Source organism: Dasypus novemcinctus, chromosome 19 (assembly GCF_030445035.2).
Source record: "Dasypus novemcinctus isolate mDasNov1 chromosome 19, mDasNov1.1.hap2, whole genome shotgun sequence".
NCBI lineage: Eukaryota > Metazoa > Chordata > Mammalia > Cingulata > Dasypodidae > Dasypus > Dasypus novemcinctus.
In genome coordinates this window covers 82,857,616-82,876,975 of record NC_080691.1, presented here as the reverse complement: position 1 = coordinate 82,876,975, position 19,360 = coordinate 82,857,616, and the positions used below count along the sequence as shown (strand labels likewise).

Genomic DNA, 19,360 nt, shown 5'->3' with positions numbered 1-19,360 from the left:
GGGACGGGGCGCGGGGTGCAGGGGGCGCGGGTTCCACAGGAGGCGTCATGGGCGCGGCGCCGGGGCCGGCGGAGGGGAGCGGTCGCGGCTGCGGGGCGCGCGGAGGGTGGGTGCCCCGGCGCCCCAGGCCCTTCCCCCACGTGCGGGCGGAGGCTGAGCCCCTGCGGGTGCCCGCGCTGGCCGGGGACGAGAGGCGCCGTCTGAGCACGCCCCCGCGCAGGCCCCGGGCACGGCCGGCAGGCGGGGCTGGGGGCGGCCTGGCACGGCGGGGGCCGGGGCCGGCGCCCGGGGTCCTGGCAGGGCGGCACCCCCAGGTTGGCACCCTTGGCCTCCAGGCGCGCGGGGCGCGCAGCCGCTAGGTGTAGAAGATGACCTCGGGGATCTGCCCGTCCTCCACCGACGTGCCGTTGTTGTTGCCCGCCGCGTAGCAGAAGGCGAAGCACGTCTTGGCGCCCGTCGTGGGCGACTCGTGCGTCACCTTGCGCAGGCCCTTGGTGCCGTAGTGGGAGTCGGGGCCCTGCGGGGGCGGGGCGTCAGTGGCGGGGAAGCGGCGGGGGGGGGCAGGGCCCGAGGGCGGGGTCAGGGCCTGGGTTGGATCCCGGAGGGGGGGGTCAGGGCCGGGGGTGTGTCGGGGCCTGGGGGGTGTGTCAGGCAATGGGCGGGGCCTGCGCGGGGCTGGGGGTCAGGTCCTGGGTCCTGGGCTGGGGCGAGGCTGGGGATGTGTCAGGGCCGGGGGGGGGGGTGTCAGGCAATGGGCGGGGCCTGCGCGGGGCTGGGGGTCAGGTCCTGGATCCTGGGCTGGGGCGAGGCTGGGGATGTGTCAGGGCCGGGGGGGTGTCAGGCAATGGGCGGGGCCTGCGGGGGGCTGGGGGTCAAGTCCTGGGTCCCGGGCCTGGGCGGGCCGGGCGCACCTTTAGCGTGGCGCAGGCCGTGTAGTTGACGTTGGGCAGCACCTCCACCGGCTCCTTGAACATGACGCGGAAGGTGCTGGCTGAGCCGTCGCAGCTGAAGCCCGTGTCGTTCTGGCCCAGGACGGTGTTGCTGTCCGTGTGGATCACCTGCGGGGGCGCGCGCTGACCCGGGCCCGCAGCCCCTGCCGCTGCCCGCCCGTGACCCCCGCCCGCCCGGGGGACGGGGCAGGTGCCCGGGGCGCCCGCGGTACCTGGATGTTGACCTGGTAGTCGGTGGGGCCGTGGATGGACCCGTAGAGCCCAAAGCCCACCACGAAGATGCGCTTGTTGACCGAGAACCTGCGGGCAGGGCCGGGGCTCAGGGCGGGGCGGCTGTCCCCATAGGGCGAGGGGGCCAAGCACGACCCCGGCCCCTGCTGCCGGGGCGCCGCCCACAGCCCCCGCCGCAGGGCGCACCTGATGCGGTCGCTGGTGCCGCTGTAGCCCCAGCGGCTCTCCACCTGCTGGAAGCGGTTGATGCTGCACTCCTTCCCGCGCAGGCAGCAGCGCGGCCGGTCGATGAAGTCCACGCGCGGCTTGGGGTTGACGGTGAAGTGCAGGAAGAGGCTGACCACCTCGCGGTCCACCAGGATGCCCGACTGCGCGGGGCCTGCGGGCGGGGGCGCCGTCAGGGGAGGCCGAGCTCCGGCCCGCGCGGGCACCGCAGGGACTTTGCATAGACCCAGGGCCGCGGCCCCCTGCCCGGGCCGGCGCAGATGCCTTGATTTGCACGCGCGGACACCCCGGGCCCTCGATGACGGCCGCACGGGGCAGAGCCGGCTGTGGATGCCACCAAGCCGCAGCCCCCTCCTCGGCGCGCCCCCGGCCAGTCGGGCCTTCTGGAAGGAGCCCTGGGCGTCTGGCCCCGTTGGGCTGACACCACCTCGACCAAGCCCCGACCCTGGAGGACCTGGGGCCTGAGTCCGAGGCCCACCCCAGGGCGCCGGCCGGACATGGCAGAGCCTGGGAAAAGGCGGGGTGGGGTGGCCCCGGAGGCGGGGCTCCTGCAGGCCACACCCCCAGCCTGGTGGCGGGACCGCAGCCCTGGGACCCGGCGGGTGGCACCTGCCGCCCCGGCCTCGCCCACGCCCCCTCCCCCCCCCCACGCCCACGTCACCCCCCCCTCGCCTGACCGGGACCCTCTAGTCCAGCCGGGGCTCCGCGCTCCCCACCAGGACCCACGTCAGGAGGGTGCGTCCACGGGGTTCCGCCCGCAGCGCCCCGTCCAGGACCCTCGGGGCGAGGCAGTGAGGCCGCTCATGGCCGGCAGGGGGGCGCGGGGCGCGGGGCGGGGGGGGCCGGCCCGTGTCCACGACCTGCTCACACCAACGCGTGGCCACGGCGGCAGGGCCTGGGCTCAGCGCCTGGCTGCACTCGCCTCGGGACGTTCCCGCACGGAGGGACCCAGGGGCGCGGCGTGGGGGCGCCCACCTGCCGCGAACTCCTCCACGGTCATGAGCGGGAAGCGGATGAGCGCCAGCGCGCGGCCCAGCACCTGGCGCTTGTTCTCGGGCGTGGCGGGCAGCTGCTGCCGCTGGCACTCGGCCTCGGCCCAGCGCACCACGGCGCTGAAGAGCCGCACCTCGCGCACGCCCAGCGAGTCGCGCTCCAGCACAGCCACCAGCGTGTCTGCGGGCGGGGGTGCGAGAAGGCGCGTGAGGGCGCGGGCCGGGGCGCCCCTCCCGGCCCGCTGGGAGCCCACCCGGGCGCGGCCCCGTGCACTGAGGCCCAGGGAGGGCGCCCCCGGGGGGTGGGTACGGCCCGAGGGGGTGATGCGGGGGCGCGGCCGGGAGGGGCGGCAGGGGGGTACAGCCCAGGCCCGCGGCGTTACCCAGGTCGATGTCGGTGAAGCCCTCGGCGGTGATGGCGTCCGCCGTGTTCTTGTCGATGTTCTCCAGGCACAGGCTGGCCAGCTGCGGCTCGTCGAAGAGGCGCGCCTGCGGGAGGGGCTGCGTGGGCGGGGCGCGGCGCCGCGGGGGCGGGGCTTCACGGGGGCGGGGCTCCGCGGAGGGGTGGGGCTGCGTGGGCGGGCGCGGCGCCGCGGGGGCGGGGCTCGGTGGGCGGGCGCCGGGCTCCGCGGGGGGCGGGGCTCCGCGGGTGGGGAGGGGCTCCGCGGAGGGGCGGGGCTTCACGGGGGCGGGGCTCCGTGGAGAGCCGGGGCTCCGCGGGGGGCGGGTGCCGGGCTCCGCGGGGGGCGGGGCTCCGCGGGGGCGGGGCTCCGCGGGGGGCGGGGCTCCGCGGGTGGGGAGGGGCTGCGTGGGCAGGCGCGGCGCCAGGGCTCGGTGGGTGGTGCACGGGGCTCGAGGGGCGGGGCTCCGCGGAGGGGAGGGGAAGGGCCCGTGGGCGGGGCTCCAGGGCATCGTGGGTCCCGCCCTCCGCCCACACGGCCCCAGCCCCCGGGCTTCGGCCCCACACAGCCTCCCGCCGGGACCTGAGGCTGCCAAGTGCCCCGGAAGCTGATGCCCCCCGCCGGGCGAGGCCTGCGCTGAGGGCCGCCCTCCCACGTCCTGCCCAGGGAGGGGCCGTGCAACAGGCCCTTCCACCCGGGAGAATGCACAGCAACTGGACCCCCGCCCTCGGACCTGCTGGCTGAAGGCACCCACGAGACCCACCCGTCCCAGCGCACAAGCCACACACACCGCCCACGGCAGGCACCAGCACTCAAGGGCAGCCGTTTCCAGAAGACGGCAGGGGCACTGCCTAAGGGCTCAAGAAACACCTCCATCTAGAGAGCACCTGAGGGGACAGGCTACCTGGGAGCACCAGCCCTGGGGGCGCCCGAACCCACCCAAACGTGAAAGACCCCGACAGGTGCCTGTGCCCGTGCACCACAAGACGCCGCCGCTGACCTGCCGCAGCACCCGCAAACCCAGCACCCTCCTGTCTGCAGAGACGAAAAGGCCGGCCCTCCAGCTCACGCGGAACCACAAGGGGCCCGTGGAGCCCGGCCGTAGAGGGCCACCGAACCAGAGAGGCTCAGCGCAGGACCATCGGTGCCCCGGACATAAGCACTAACGCTGCGAAGCTCAGGAAGGCGGGAGCTGCTGTCGGGCGGGCAGCTGGTGGCGGACGCAGCCATGACCCCAAAGCCTGAGCAGCGAGTTCGCCTGACCTCATGGAATGAACAATTTCCGGGTACGGGGGCGCAAAGCAGGAAAGTACAGAAAACCTACAGCAGGGAGAGGGGAGCTGCCAGCCACGTTCCAGAACAAAGAATTACAACCCGCCGCCAAGAGGCCACGGGCGGGTCTCCAAAGTGGACAAGCAGATGGCCAAGCTCAGGAGGGGAAGCGCGATTGGCCTCCACGAGACACCACGCCACGGCCACCAGGACGGCTCCTGCTAAAAGCCAAGAAGGTGGAAGGACCGTGGGGAGCCGGGGAGAAGGCGGCGAGGCGGGGGGAGACGGGGGAGATGGGGAGCCCGGGAGAAGGCGGCGAGGCCTGGGGAGACGGGGAGCCCGGGAGAAGGCGGCGAGGCCTGGGGAGACGGGGAGCCCGGGAGAAGGCGGCGAGGCCTGGGGAGACGGGGAGCCCGGGAGAAGGCGGCGAGGCCTGGGGAGACGGGGAGCCCGGGAGAAGGCGGTGAGGCCTGGGGAGACGGGGAGCCCGGGAGAAGGCGGCAAGGCGGGGGAGACGGGGAGCCCGGGAGAAGGCGGCGAGGCCTGGGGAGACAGGGAGCCCGGGAGAAGGCGGCGAGGCCTGGGGAGACGGGGAGAAGGTGGTGAGGCCTGGGGAGCCGGGGAGAAGGTGGTGAGGCCTGGGGAGACAGGGAGCCGGGGAGAAGGCGGCGAGGTGGGGGGGAGACAGGGAGCCCAGGAGAAGGCGGAGAGGCGGGGGAGACGGGGAGCCGAGGAGAGGGCGGCGAGGCGGGGGACGGGGAGAAGGCGGCGAGGCGGGGGAGACGGGGAGCCCGGGGAACGCACTGTGGGCGACGCTCTGGCGGTTCCTCGGAAAGCCAGGCATGAGTCCCCCGGGGCCCGGCAATTCCGCTCCTAGGAAGAGACCCCAGAGGCTGAGGGCGGGAAGCGGCCCACACCCACACGACTCCATCCAGCGCAGCAAAGGGCGAGCGGAGAGAAAAGTGCATCCCCTATGGCACAGGAGCCCCCCGCTGGGACGAGGGTGTCACACTCAATGGCACAGGAGCCCCCCGCTGGGACGAGGGCGGTGCACGCGGCAGCACGGCGGCCCCTAGAGACGTTAACAGTGCCTATTCCCGCAGAAGGGGCAGAGCCAGGAGCAGCGAAGCCGAGCAGGAGGCAGAAGGCGGCTGCGTGCAGGACAGGGACGCCCGGGGGTGACCAGGGCCCCAGGAGAGCGCTGAAGTGGCCAATTTTATCAAATCACCACAACCACACAAAACCCGCACAGAAACGGACGGGGAAAAGCACACAAAGACCAACATCCACTCCGGGGCAGCCCGAGCCTGTGCCCGCCAGCGGCCCCCGGCGCCCCCAGCCTTCCTGGCCCCTCCCTGCCCTCCGTGCCCCCTCCTGCCCCCATGCCCCTCCTGCCCCCACCCAGCCCCTCCCGGCCCTCCCTGCCCCCCGTGCCCCCTCCTGCCCCCACCCAGCCCCTCCCGGCCCTCCCTGCCCCCTCCTGCCCCCTCCCTGCCCCCGTGCCCCCTCCCTGCCCCCATGCCCCTCCCGGCCCTCCCTGCCCCCTCCTGCCCCTGCCCGCCCGCACACCTGCGTGAGCAGCATGAAGGCGTTGTCGGCGCGCAGGTTCTTCTTGAGGAACTCCACGCAGTGCGCCTCCAGGGCGGGCACGGCGTACTTCTTGGCTGTGTACAGGGTCGTCATGACCGTCTCGGGGCCGATCTGGACCTCGTCCGAGTAGAGGAACCTGCGGGAGATGGGAGGGCCGTGGGGCGGGGGCCGCAGAGCCAGCCAGAGTCCCCCCAGGCGGCCGTGTGGGCCCCGGCCAGAGCTGTGGAGCACCTGATGAGGTCCACGAGCCTGTCGTTGCAAGACGAGGAACCAAGAGGGGGGCTGCGAGCGTGGGGGGGCAGCAGAGAGGATGGGCTGAGTGGAGGCGGGGGGCAGCAGAGAGAAGGGGGCTGCGAGCGGAGGCAGAGGGCAGCAGAGAGGAAGGAGCTGTGAGCGTGGGGGGCGGCGGGGAGGAGGGGGCTGTGAGCGTGGGGGGCGGCGGGGAAGAGGGGGCTGAGCGTGGGGGGGGCGGCGGGGAGGAGGGGGCTGTGAGCGAGGGGGCTGAGCGTGGGGGGGCGGCGGGGAGGAGGGGGCTGAGCGTGGGGGGGCGGCGGGGAGGAGGGGGCTGTGAGCGAGGGGGCCGAGCGTGGGGGGCGGCGGGGAGGAGGGGGCTGTGAGCGAGGGGGCTGAGCGTGGGGGGGCGGCGGGGAGGAGGGGGCTGAGCGTGGGGGGGCGGCGGGGAGGAGGGGCTAAGAGCAGAAGCAGGCGCGGGCGCTGGCGTTGCTTGTGAGCTCCAGCAACAGCCCCAGGGGCTGCGTGTGGCCCCCTGCTCGGGGCAGGGTACAGTGCCGGGTTCAGGGGTCTCTCTAGCCTGACTAAATGACTGATAGGACCACGGCAGCAGAACGCTGAGTCCCGCCCCGGGGTAGGGGGTCCTGGAGAAACCACATGGCCGAGGAGATGGCGGGAGTTTTGAGCTGGAGCCCTGGGAAGTGACCACACGGGAGCAGAGACAGGCGCCCCGGACGCAGCAGGGGCGCCTGGGGAGAGCGGAGAGCGCCTGAGAGGCCCCAGCTGGCCTCATGGAGGGAGCAGAGCCGCGGAGAGGGTGAGCCCCGCAGAGGGCGAGCCCTGAGTCAGCCCGCAGCGGGAAGGGAGCAGCCTGGAAGGGAGCAGCCGGAAAGGGGAGCAGCCGGGAAGGGAGCAGCCGGGAAGGGGAGCAGCCGGGAAGGAGAGCAGCCAGAAAGGGGAGCAGCCGGGAAGGGAGCAGCCGGGAAGGGGAGCAGCCGGGAAGGGGAGCAGCCGGGAAGGGGAGCAGCCGGGAAGGGAGCAGCCGGGAAGGGAGCAGCCGGGAAGGGAGCAGCCGGAAAGGGGAGCAGCCGGAAAGGGAGCAGCCGGGAAGGGAGCAGCCGGGAAGGGGAGCAGCCGGGAAGGGGAGCAGCCGGGAAGGGGAGCAGCCGGGAAAGGGAGCAGCCGGAAAGGGGAGCAGCCGGAAAGGGGAGCAGCCGGAAAGGGGAGCAGCCGGAAAGGGGAGCAGCCGGGAAGGGAGTAGCCGGGAAGGGAGTAGCCGGGGAAGGGAGCAGCAGGGAAGGGAGTAGCCGGGAAGGGGAGCAGCTGGAAAGGGGAGCAGCCAGAAAGGGGAGCAGCCGGGAAGGGAGCAGCTGGGGTGGGGAGGAGCTGGGAAGGGAGCAGCCGGGAAGGGGAGCAGCCGGAAAGGGGAGCAGCCGGGAAGGGAGCAGCTGGGGTGGGGAGGAGCTGGGAAGGGAGCAGCCGGAAGGGGAGCAGCTGGGGCCGTGGAGCCTGAGGAGGAAGAGGAAGGCTGGGCCCGCAGACGTTGCCGCCACCTTGGTCACCACGTGGCCGCTGACTGGCGAGGAAGCGCCTCTTACGGGGCCTGGTGGGGCCCACAGGCTCGGGTGCTCGGAGGGAGACGGCTCCAGCCACCCCCAGGGGCAGCCCTGGGCCTTGTGGGGTTCCAGCGATGCCCGTGGGGGAGGAGCCAGGCCCTCTTGGTGGGGGGGCACCCAGCCCACCCAGCGAGGCCACACCACAGCCAGGACGAGGCCACAGAAGAGACCTGCGGCCCCCCAGCCCCGCAGCCCTGCTCCCCTGCAGCTGCCCAGCCCCCCGCACCCTCGGCAGGACACCAGCCAGGTGACAGCTTGGTGGCCACAGGGGACACTGGGTGGTGGGAGCGCCGAGGTGGTGGAGGGGAGCCAGAGAGCCGCGCGCCGCGGGAGGCTGCGGGGGCCGCGTGGGCAGGCAGACGAGGGGGCTGGGGGGGCGCTCCCGGGCAGGCGGATATCTCAGCTGGCGCCGCGCTGCCGGGCGTGCCGGATGCACCGGGGCGCGAGGCGTGGAGCCCCGTCCCCGGGGCGGTGCGCAGGCCTGGGCGTGTGGGGCGCGATGTCCGCCGCCTTCGCCCGGGAGCCCAGGACGCAGCCGGACAGCTCCTGGGTGCGCGGGCGGCCGCAGGCGGAGGAAGGGCAGGACGACGCAGCCCCGAGGGCCGCCCTGCCCTGGCGCACCCGGGTGCCGCCCGGCTCCTGCCGCCGACCCCGGAGGGCAGCGCAGGGGCCCCGACGGCGGCGCCCGCCGAGCAGCCGGGCCACGTCCAGGGTGAGGGGCAGCCGCCGAGGCGTTCCGGGGGGCCTGCCCCCTCGCAGGCCCCAGGCCCTTCTCAGAGAGCCGGGAGTGCCGCGGCCGCAGGTGCGCCCGAGCCGGGAGGCGCAGGCCCGGCGGGGGCGGCCACGCCCAGCGCTTGTGCACAGAGTCCCGGAGCCCGGCCAGCGGGGAGGGGACCGTCCCGAGGGGCGCACGGCTGGGAGGACTGCACAGACCCCTGCCTTCCCCTGGAAGCCAGACCTCGGGGCGCCGCGCGCAAACCCGGGGCAGGCGCACGGCGACTGCTTCCCGCCGGGAGCATGTCGAGGTTTCCTGCGTGGCGGGGCCATGGGCCACGCCTGGGGATCGTCACGACATGGAGGAGCCCAGGGCGCAGCTCCGCCCCCAGCGCCCAGGACGCCCCAACACCCGCCCGCCAGCCAGCGACATCACGCCCGCCAGCCAGCGACATCACGCCTCAGGGTCAGCCCAGACGCCGCACGGCCAAGCCCCGGCGCCGCAGGGGTGAGCCATCAGACGGCGGGGCCTTTTGGGAGGGTAAGGGGGAGAGCGGGAGGGGAGGCCGGGGCCTGCACCCACCTTTAGGCAAGGCAAAGGCGGCTGGTGCCCTCGGGCCCACCTGCCCACTAGTGTTTCAAATAAAGTTGTTTGGGAAGCGGATTTGGCTCCCCTGATAGGGCGTCCGCCCACCACCTGGGAGGTCCGCAGTTCAAACCCCGGGCCTCCTGACCCGTGTGCAGCTGCCCACGCGCAGTGCTGGTGCGCACAAGGAGTGGGGGTGTCCCAGCATAGGGGAGCCCCACGCGCAAGGAGTGCACCCGTAAGGAGAGCCGCCCAGCGCCAAAGAAAGCGCAGCCTGCCCAGGGTGGCGCTGCACACGCGGAGAGCTGACACAGCAAGATGATGCAACAAAGAAACAGATTCCCGGTGCCGCTGATAAGGATAAAAGCAGTCACAGAAGAACACACAGCAAATGGACAGAGAGCAGACAACTAGGGGTGGGGGGAGGGAAGGGGAGAGAAATAAATAAAAAATAAATCTTAAATTAATAAAGTTGTTTTTTAAATTTGTAATTCCTTTCAGTCTTTTAAGATTTATTTTCTCTCTCTCTCCCCACCCCATTGCTGTTTTGCACTTGCTGTGTCTGCTCATCTTGTTTCTTTAGGAGGCACTGGGAGCTGAACCCGGGACCTCCGATGTGGGAGGGAGGCGCCTGATAGCTGGAGCTGCCCCTGCTCCCTGCCTTGTTGGGTCCCTCATTATGCTTTTCCTCCCCACGCCTCTGCTTGCGTCATCTTGCTGCGCCAGTGTGCCGACCTTAGGAGGCACCGGGAACCTCTGCTCCCTGCTTTGTTGAGTCGCTCCTTCTGTTTTTCCTTCCTGTGTCTCTTGTGTCAACTCGCTGCGCCTGCCCGTCGCGCCAGCGCGCTGTCCTCCTTAGGAGGCACCGGGATCTGAACCAGGGACCTCCCAGGTGGTAGGGAGGGCCCTATCTCCTGAGCCACACCCATTTCCTTAAATAAAGTTTTATTAGCATGCAGCCACCCCGTTCATTCGCGGATGGGGGCAGCCAGGACTGACGGGGGAGAGACACGCCGTCCGGCCCTCCAGGTGAGCCGGCCTGGTCTGACAACGGCCCGGCGAGCGTGTGTGCGGGAAGAGTTAGCAGATGCAGCCGAGTTCAAGGGCAGTGTGTCCAAGCCCAGCGTGCCACCCCGGCAGGGAGAGGCCCCCGGGCGCCGAGAGGGAGGTGGGGCAGGGGCGCATGGGGGCTTCTGCGTGGGTTGCAGCAGCGAGGCTGGGGACCCGCCCCCCAGGCTCACCCCTGCTGCTGGCGGCAGCGTCAGAGCCCGCCCCTTGTTCTTGGCACTGTGCGAGGTCCTAATCAGTCTGTCCCTCGCCGTGAGCCTGGGCTAAGGGACAACCAAACAGCCCAGCGCCCTCGGAAGCTGACCACAGGGCCCCCAAGACCCGAGACGCCAGGAACGGGGAGGTGGACTCGGGCAGACACCTGCCCGCCCACGTCCACTGTGGCCAGAGCGGCCACTCAGGGTCCCCCAGCGGGGAACTGAGCAACATGGGGTCAGCTGACATCGGGGCATGGCTCAGCCCTAAAAAGAAACGCGATGCAGGAGGCTACGCGAGCCCCAAGACGCCGCGGGGCGGAAGCTGGGCACACGGCCAGTGGCGTGACTCCTGACGCAACACACTTGGGAGGAGCAGGTTCCGGGGCAGGGGGTGGGCAGCGCTGACGGGGGAGGGGGCTGCGCTGGGGGCGCGGGCTGGGCTGGGGGACGAGACGGAGGGGGGGCACGGCTGGTCAGCGCGCCGGCCACTGACGGGTTAGAGGCCTTCTGTTGTGAACGTTTCACCACGTTTAAAATAAACGACACGCGAGGGGCCCCACCCACGCGGCACCACGGGGACCCTGGCGGCTCCCCGCCGGCGGCGTCCAGGGCGCGCAGATCCACGGAGCAGGTGGCGCCGGCCGGGCGCCTCCGCAGGCGCGGGGGGCTGTTGCGGGGTGCTGGGGGCTGTTGCGGGGTGCTGGGGGTTCTAGGGCGCAGTGGTGTGCCTGCGCCACCTGGGGGCGGACTCGAGCCGTCAGGTGCGGACTTTAACCCGGCGAACCGTGGGCACCGGGGCGCCGCCGCGACAGGAGGGGAGGGGGCCGCCGCGGAGCCGCCCCGGCGGGCGCGGGCAGAAGGGCCTGGCTCGGCGCCGTGGGCCACCCCCGAGTCCCAGAAAACACGCTTAGGACAGGCCAGGGGCAGCCCGTCCAGAGGGGCCAGGCCAGGCCCGCCCCAGGCCCCGCCCCGGGCCCCGCCCCGCCCCGCCACCGACCGGCCCCCCCCGACCCCACCCCGCCCGGCCCAGGCCCCGCCCCTCCACCGCCCGCCCCCCCCGCCCCCGCCCCCGCTCACTTGAGCAGCGCCAGGAAGGCAGCGGGCTCCACGTCGGGCAGCTCGATCTCCGTGGACGTCGTGGCCATCCCCCCGTTGAACATGGCATCAAAGACGGCACTGCCCACGGCCAGCACGAACCTGCAGGGTGCAGGTCTGGTCAGCCCCTCAGCCCCCTGCCCCCACCCCACTCAGGAGGGGACCCTTCTGCCCTGGGACCCCCCACGCCAGCCCCCTCCCGAGGGGGGGGGCTGCCCAGAGCACCCCGGGGCTTCCAGAGACAGGCCTCGAGGGGGAGAAGGTGACGCCGCACACCAGAGAAGCTGGGCCCACCACATGAGTGGAGACCACCCACTGCCACCTCCTGGGAGACGAAGCCACGGCCAGGCAGGCACTCGGGAGGCATCTGGAAGCACGGCCAGGGGCCTGCGCAGCCCCAAACACTGGAGCGGGGGTGCTCCCGGAAGCTGCTGGGAGGCCAGCACCCCGCTCCAGGTGGGTGTGGCTCAAGTGATTGGGCTCCCGCCTACCACGGGGGAGGCCCCTGGTTCAATTCATGGAGAGCTGACCCCACGAGGTGTGGCCCGCGCGGAGAGCTGACCCCACGAGGTGCTGGCCCGCGCGGAGAGCTGACCCCACGAGGTGCTGGCCCGCGCGGAGAGCTGACCCCACGAGGTGCTGGCCCGCGCGGAGAGCTGACCCCACGAGGTGCTGGCCCGCGCGGAGAGCTGACCCCACGAGGTGCTGGCCCGCGCGGAGAGCTGACCCCACGAGGTGCTGGCCCGCGCGGAGAGCTGACCCCACGAGGTGCTGGCCCGCGCGGAGAGCTGACCCCACGAGGTGCTGGCCCGCGCGGAGAGCTGACCCCACGAGGTGCTGGCCCGCAGGGAGAGCTGACCCCACGAGGTGCTGGCCCACAGGGAGAGCTGACCCCACGAGGTGCTGGCCCGCGCGGAGAGCTGACCCCACGAGGTGCTGGCCCGCGCGGAGAGCTGACCCCACGAGGTGCTGGCCCACAGGGAGAGCTGACCCCCACGAGGTGCTGGCGCACGCGGAGAGCTGACCCCACGAGGTGCTGGCGCACGCGGAGAGCTGACCCCACGAGGTGCTGACCCACGCGGAGAGCTGACCCCCACGAGGTGCTGGCCCACAGGGAGAGCTGACCCCCACGAGGTGCTGGCGCACGCGGAGAGCTGACCCCACGAGGTGCTGGCCCGCAGGGAGAGCTGACCCCACGAGGTGCTGGCCCACAGGGAGAGCTGACCCCACGAGGTGCTGGCCCGCGCGGAGAGCTGACCCCACGAGGTGCTGGCCCACAGGGAGAGCTGACCCCACGAGGTGCTGGCCCGCGCGGAGAGCTGACCCCACGAGGTGCTGGCCCGCAGGGAGAGCTGACCCCACGAGGTGCTGGCCCGCGCGGAGAGCTGACCCCACGAGGTGCTGGCCCACAGGGAGAGCTGACCCCACGAGGTGCTGGCCCGCGCGGAGAGCTGACCCCACGAGGTGCTGGCCCACAGGGAGAGCTGACCCCACGAGGTGCTGGCCCGCGCGGAGAGCTGACCCCACGAGGTGCTGGCCCGCGCGGAGAACTGACCCCACGAGGTGCTGGCCCACAGGGAGAGCTGACCCCACGAGGTGCTGGCCCGCGCGGAGAGCTGACCCCACGAGGTGCTGGCCCACGCGGAGAGCTGACCCCACGAGGTGCTGGCCCGCGCGGAGAGCTGACCCCACGAGGTGCTGGCGCACGCGGAGAGCTGACCCCACGAGGTGTGGCCCACAGGGAGAGCTGACCCCACGAGGTGCTGGCGCACGCGGAGAGCTGACCCCACGAGGTGCTGGCCCACAGGGAGAGCTGATCCCCACGAGGTGCTGGCCCACAGGGAGAGCTGATCCCCACGAGGTGCTGACCCACGCGGAGAGCTGACCCCACGAGGTGCTGGCGCACGCGGAGAGCTGACCCCCACGAGGTGCTGGCCCGCGCGGAGAGCTGACCCCACGAGGTGCTGGCCCACAGGGAGAGCTGACCCCCACGAGGTGCTGGCGCACGCGGAGAGCTGACCCCACGAGGTGCTGGCGCACGCGGAGAGCTGACCCCACGAGGTGCTGACCCACGCGGAGAGCTGACCCCCACGAGGTGCTGGCCCACGCGGAGAGCTGACCCCACGAGGTGCTGGCCCGCAGGGAGAGCTGACCCCACGAGGTGCTGGCCCACAGGGAGAGCTGACCCCATGAGGTGCTGGCCCGCGCGGAGAGCTGACTCCACGAGGTGCTGGCCCGCGCGGAGAGCTGACCCCACGAGGTGCTGGCCCGCGCGGAGAGCTGACCCCACGAGGTGCTGGCCCGCGCGGAGAGCTGACCCCACGAGGTGCTGGCCCGCGCGGAGAGCTGACCCCACGAGGTGCTGGCCCGCGCGGAGAGCTGACCCCACGAGGTGCTGGCCCGCGCGGAGAGCTGACCCCACGAGGTGCTGGCCCGCGCGGAGAGCTGACCCCACGAGGTGCTGGCCCGCGCGGAGAGCTGACCCCACGAGGTGCTGGCCCGCGCGGAGAGCTGACCCCACGAGGTGCTGGCCCGCGCGGAGAGATGACGCAACAAGAAAAGACACAGGGAAGCAGATTTGGCTCAACTGATAGAGTGTCCGCCTACCACATGGGAGGTCCAGAGTTCAGTCCCCCGTACCTCCTAAAAACAAAACAAAACACCCAGGAGGAATGGACGCAAGGAGAGACGTACGGACATGAAGGGAGAGAGCTGTGCTCAGACGCGAGCCCACCCCCCACCGGCCAACTGGGCTCTGGCCCTGGTGCCAAGGCCACTCGGGGGAGTGTCTTCAAGACGGTGCTGGGGAAACCATACGAACGTTTGCAGAAGATGGAAGGGGGAGCCTTGCCTCACACCGTACACAAACACGAGCGCAGACTGGATCACGGGTGTAAACGTGAGAGCCAGAACTGTAAAACTCCTGGAAGAAAACCCAGGGAAGCGTCTCCAGGGCCTGTGTAAGCAGCAGTTTCTAGGACTTTACACCCAGAGCACTAGCAGCCAACAAAATAGGTAAATGGGGCCTCATCAAAACTAAAAACTTTTGTGCATCAAAGGACTTTCTCATGAAAGTAAAATACAACTTACAGAATGGGAGAAATTATTTGGAATCCCCATGACTGAGAAGAGTTAAAAATCCTTCCTTGAAAGTTGAACAGACTCGCCACGTGACCCTGCAGTATCCCTGCTGGCTTCTTGCCCAGAAGAGCTGAGAGCAGTGACATGGACGGGCATCTGCACACCGATGTTCACAGCGGCACCATTCATGACCACCAAAAGATGGGAACAACCCAGGTTCCATCAACCGACGGACGGATACACAAACTGTGGTGTACTCACACACTGGGGTATTACGCAGCTGTAAGAAGAAACAAGTCCTGAAGCACACGGCAACATGGATGAACCTGGAGGACGTTATGGTGCGTGAAAGCCAGACACAGAAGGACAAATACTGTGTGACTGTGTTGCTAAGAACCAAATTTGTTATGGAACAAATTGTATGATTCAAAAAAAATTTAGATGCATGAAGTACATTTACTTGAGAAATGTTTTTATTCAATTGTTTTCTATTTTTTTAATTGCTTATATTTTCAATTATTAAATGTACAAAATAAAGAAAAAAAAAGAGTTAAACATCCATTACATACAAATAAATCCTACAACTTTACAACTAAAAGACAAAGACCCCAATTAAAAAATGGGCAACAGAGTTGAAAAGACATTTCTTCAAAGAAGATATACAGATGGCCAAAAAAAGCAAGTGAAATTTGCTCAACATCATTTGCCAATTAGGGAAATAAAAATCAAAACCACAAAGAAAGAAAGAAGAAAAAAAGAAACTATAAAAAAAGTAAAAACCAAAAAACCACAACGAAATACTATCCCACACCCACTAAAATGTCCACTATTCGGTAAACAAAAAGTGACGTGCTGGCGAGGACGTGGAGGCACGCGCGGCCACCACGGGGGGAGGCAGAAGGGCGCGGCCTCCGTGGAGGGCGGTGCGGCGTTCCCCGGCAAGTCGAGCGCTGTGAAGGACGACCACGTGACGTGGCAATCCCACGTCGAGGTTCACACCCAGAAGAAACCCAAGCAGGGGATTAAACAGATATTCGCACACCAGGTCACAGCGGCCCTGCCCACAACTGCGGAGATGAAGGAGCCATCCAGGCAGGCCTGTCGGAGGCGGAATAGCACGCAGCCCTGACGGGAATCGAGCTTGACTCACGTGACAACACGGATGCACCTTAACATCAGGTGCAGTCAAACAAGCCAGACACAACAGGCCAGGTACGGTACGATGGCGCGGATATGAAATGAGCAGAATGAGCAATTCATAGTCAGAACCGGAGGAGGGCGACCAGGGGCTGGGGCGGGGCAGGGGGGCGAGCGTGAAGGGTGCCGCGTTCTGCCTGCGGGGACGGGAAAGCCACACTGAGGGACGGTGGCGGCTCAACGCCGTGAGCGTCACGAGCAGCGCTGCATTACATGGCGGAATGTGGTTAGAGGGGAAATTACAGGCTATATCTTCGTCACCACCATAAAAACTTAAAAACATACACACCAGCCTGTGTCACACAAACCCGTGGACTACCGTTAGCAGCACAATTATAACTGCTCTTTCCCCAACCATAGAGATGCACAGTGGCAACACGGGCTGGGGTGGACACGAGAACGCTGTGAACCTACAACTTTTCTGTGAACCTACAACTTTCCGGTTAAAGAAAATGACGGTTTCTCATCAGAAACCACGGAGGCAAGAAGGCACTGACGTGACACATTCGAAGCCCTGGAAGAAGGCCACGGCTGGAAGAAGGCTGTCTTCACAAAGGAGGCCACGGAGGCGGAGGCTTTGGGATGGCTGCGTGAGGGCCGGCAGCAGGCTGCCCTCAGAGGCTGCGAGGCTCAAGGGCAAGTCCCCTCACTTCCACTCGCTCAGCAGGAACTGTGGAGGACAAGGACAGCTGGAGACTCCGCGAGCCTGGACCCGAGAGAAGATGCCACCAACAACGGGGGAGGCCATGCCTGGGCCTGCCCGCCAGAACCCTGTGCACGGTCACGGGGCCTGAGAGCTGGCGCCAGGTAGAGGAGCCGTTACGCAAAGGGGCCCCGTGGACAGACGCCGCGGAACGGGCGGGCGAGGCGGGCGAGGCCCAGTGCCCATGCGCTCGAGCGAGGGCACAGAGCCCGGCCCCTTCAGCGCTGACCCCGGCTACATCGCCAGGGTGCAAGACCTCGATGCGGAGGTGACCAGAGGCAGGAAGCTGCAGGGCTGAAGGCTGGCGGGGAAGGGGTGCCCTGGGCGGGGGGAGACCCGAGCAGCCAGAGCCGCTGGGAGGAAAACCTGCTAAGAACAGAGAGGGCGGCCCGGGGTGCGCAGAGTGACGGAGGGCAGGAAGTCCCCTCCCGGGGGGCCGAGCGCCCAGGAGAGGAAAACACCCGTGTGGGGGTCAGGCTGTGGCAGCGGCCAGGGACTCGTGCCCCGCTGTGTGGTCGAGCAGGCACGGGGCTGGCTGTAACAGGAGGGCACGATGGACTTAGTCCCCACGGGCTCTCCTGCAGTGGTAAGTCACAGTTACACCCGTCAGGGAGACTGCCGTCAGCAGTGAGTGGCGCTTTAGCCAATCAGCTGAATGCCTTAGAAGGGGACGTGAGTCTAGAATTTCCCAGCCTGTCTTTGGGCAGCCAACGTCTCCCCAAACTCATCAAGAGCCTTCACTGGACGTTCACTGCAGCCCCTGGTTGCGCCTGCCTGCGGAACCTGGACTTGTGCATCCCCACGGCTGTGGGAGAGACTCTTAGAGAACCGCATACTATTGACAGAAATCTCCTGTTGATCCTGTTTCCTTAGAGAACCCTGACTAGTACACCCCGTATACAGAAAATCCAGAAAAATCAGCCGCAAGGCTGCTAGTGCTAATAAGTGGTGGGGACAAGATCAACACACAAAAACCAGTGGTGTTTCTAGGCATTAAAGTAATTCGAAAAGGAAACCAAGGGAGAAAACCCACTTACAGTAACAACGAAAAGAACCAGCCATCTGGGAGTAAATCAGCCAGCGACATAAAGGACTTCGACATGGCAAACTACAAACCATCGCTGAAGGAAACTGAAGGAGACCTAGATAAATGGAATGACACTCCACGTCCACAGGATGAAAGATTAAAGATTGTTAAGAAGTCGGGGAGCAGGTGTGGCTCAAGCAGTTGGGCGCCTCCTCCACAGGAAAGGTCCTGGGTTCAGTTCCTCGTGTCTCCTGAAGAAAACGATCAGACGCAACGAGCAGACAAATGAGCTGGGAGTGTGGTTCAAGTCGTTGGGTACCTGCCTCCCACACGGTTCCCGTGGGTTTGGTTCCTGGTGCCTCCTAAAGAAGATGAGCAGATACAACAAGAGGATACAACAAGCAGACAACAAACAAAAACAAGCAGAGCGATGAGGGAGTCATCTCGGGGTGGGGGGAGATGACAATTGTACTCAAAGGGAAATGCAGATTCAATACAATCCAATGAAAATGCCAAGAGACTTCTTTGCAGAAATGGAAATTAATCATCAAAATCACAGGAGAGCTGGTGGAGCTCAGTGGCTGAGCTCCTGCTTCCCAGGTGTGAGATCCCAGGTTCAATGCCTGGTACCTCCTAAACAAAATTAAAAAAAAATTTTTTTTTTATTTCATACGGAAGAGACTTCAGGGCAGATGGTGCTGGAATAGGCAGACAGGGCTCAAGCCTTCCACAAACAGAAGAAGGGCAAAAAGCTGCCCGAGGGGGTTGCCATGGGGCTCTGCAGGCCAGGGGGCGAGGGACAGAGAGACCAAGAGGCCGAAAGGAAAACCGTGAGTTACTACCCACTGCGCCCGGGACGGCCCCAGCCCCACCGCCGAGGCGCGCGGCCTGGATGGCACTGACCGAGGGGGCAGGCGCCCTCCGCCCTGGGGAGAGGCGGGGCGCGGGGGCGCAGGGGGTTCTCGCAGCGACAGAGCCCGCTGCCCATCGTGGCTCTGGCCGGACCAGAGTCACGGCAGGTGGAGGCCAAGAGACGCGTCCGTGGGAAGATTTGCCAAAGAGCGCCGTGGGCCGGCCGGGCAGCTGCCCCAGGTGGCACGGCTGTTCTCGTAAAAACGGGAAGTAACAAGTGTTGGGGAGGATGTGGAGAAGCAGCAAAACGCGCACATTTTGGAGGGAAGGTAAAATGGTGCAGCCCCTGCAGAAAGTAGTTTGGGGGTTCCTCAGAAAATTAACTATAGAATGACGGTAGAAACTGGCAATCCCAGTTCTGCACAGAAACACAAAGGAACTGAAGGCAGGGACTCGAACAGACATTTACACGCCGATGTGGCACTAATCACAATAGCCAAAAGACGGAAACAACCCCAGTGGCCATCAACAGGCGAGCACAAAAGACACAAGCAGGTTAGGAGTGAAAGGGTGAAAAAAAAATACTCCACACAAATAGGAACCAAAAGAGAGCCGGGGCGACTGCACGAACACCAGGTAAAGTAGCAAGTCAAAGCCTATCGCAGGGCACGAAGGCGTCCACACGGACACTGGTGTCAATTCAGCCAGACCTGACACTTATAAATGTACGGGCACTTAACGAGACCGGATGAAGCAAATATCGGCAGCTCTGAAGGGCGAGACAGACAGATCTACATTAGAAGTAGGAGGCCGTGTCGGTCAGCCAAAGGGCACTGCTGCTAAGCACCTGGGCTCTGCTGGCTTTTAGAGGGGGCTTACGTGGGCAGACGCCTCCAGGTGGCTTTTAGAGGGGGCTCACGTGGGCAGACGCCTCCAGGTGGCTTTTAGAGGGGGCTCACGTGGGCAGACGCCTCCAGGTGGCTTTTAGAGGGGGCTCACGTGGGCAGACGCCTCCAGGTGGCTTTTAGAGGGGGCTTACGTGGGCAGACGCCTCCAGGTGGCTTTTAGAGGGGGCTTACGTGGGCAGACGCCTCCAGGGGGCTTTTAGAGGGGGCTCATGTGGGCAGACGCCTCCAGGTGGCTTTTAGAGGGGGCTCACGTGGGCAGACGCCTCCAGGTGGCTTAGAGGGGGCTTACGTGGGCAGACGCCTCCAGGTGGCTTTTAGAGGGGGCTTACGTGGGCAGACGCCTCCAGGGGGCTTTTAGAGGGGGCTCATGTGGGCAGACGCCTCCAGGTGGCTTTTAGAGGGGGCTCACGTGGGCAGATGCCTC

The 19,360-nt window shown here is 67.3% G+C and overlaps 1 protein-coding gene across 1 annotated transcript in view; it reads right to left on the bottom strand.

The window, feature by feature from the left end:
- Positions 1–211: 211 nt before the first annotated feature.
- The window catches only part of BTBD2 (BTB domain containing 2), a 35,511-nt gene continuing 16,362 nt past the window's right edge, over positions 212–19,360 (bottom strand). The window contains 8 exon segments of the mRNA XM_058282147.2: positions 212–517; positions 912–1,058; positions 1,163–1,250; positions 1,368–1,560; positions 2,382–2,579; positions 2,782–2,887; positions 5,641–5,797; positions 11,151–11,270. Coding sequence (XP_058138130.1) covers positions 356–517; positions 912–1,058; positions 1,163–1,250; positions 1,368–1,560; positions 2,382–2,579; positions 2,782–2,887; positions 5,641–5,797; positions 11,151–11,270 — 1,171 coding nt within the window. The 3' untranslated portion in view covers positions 212–355.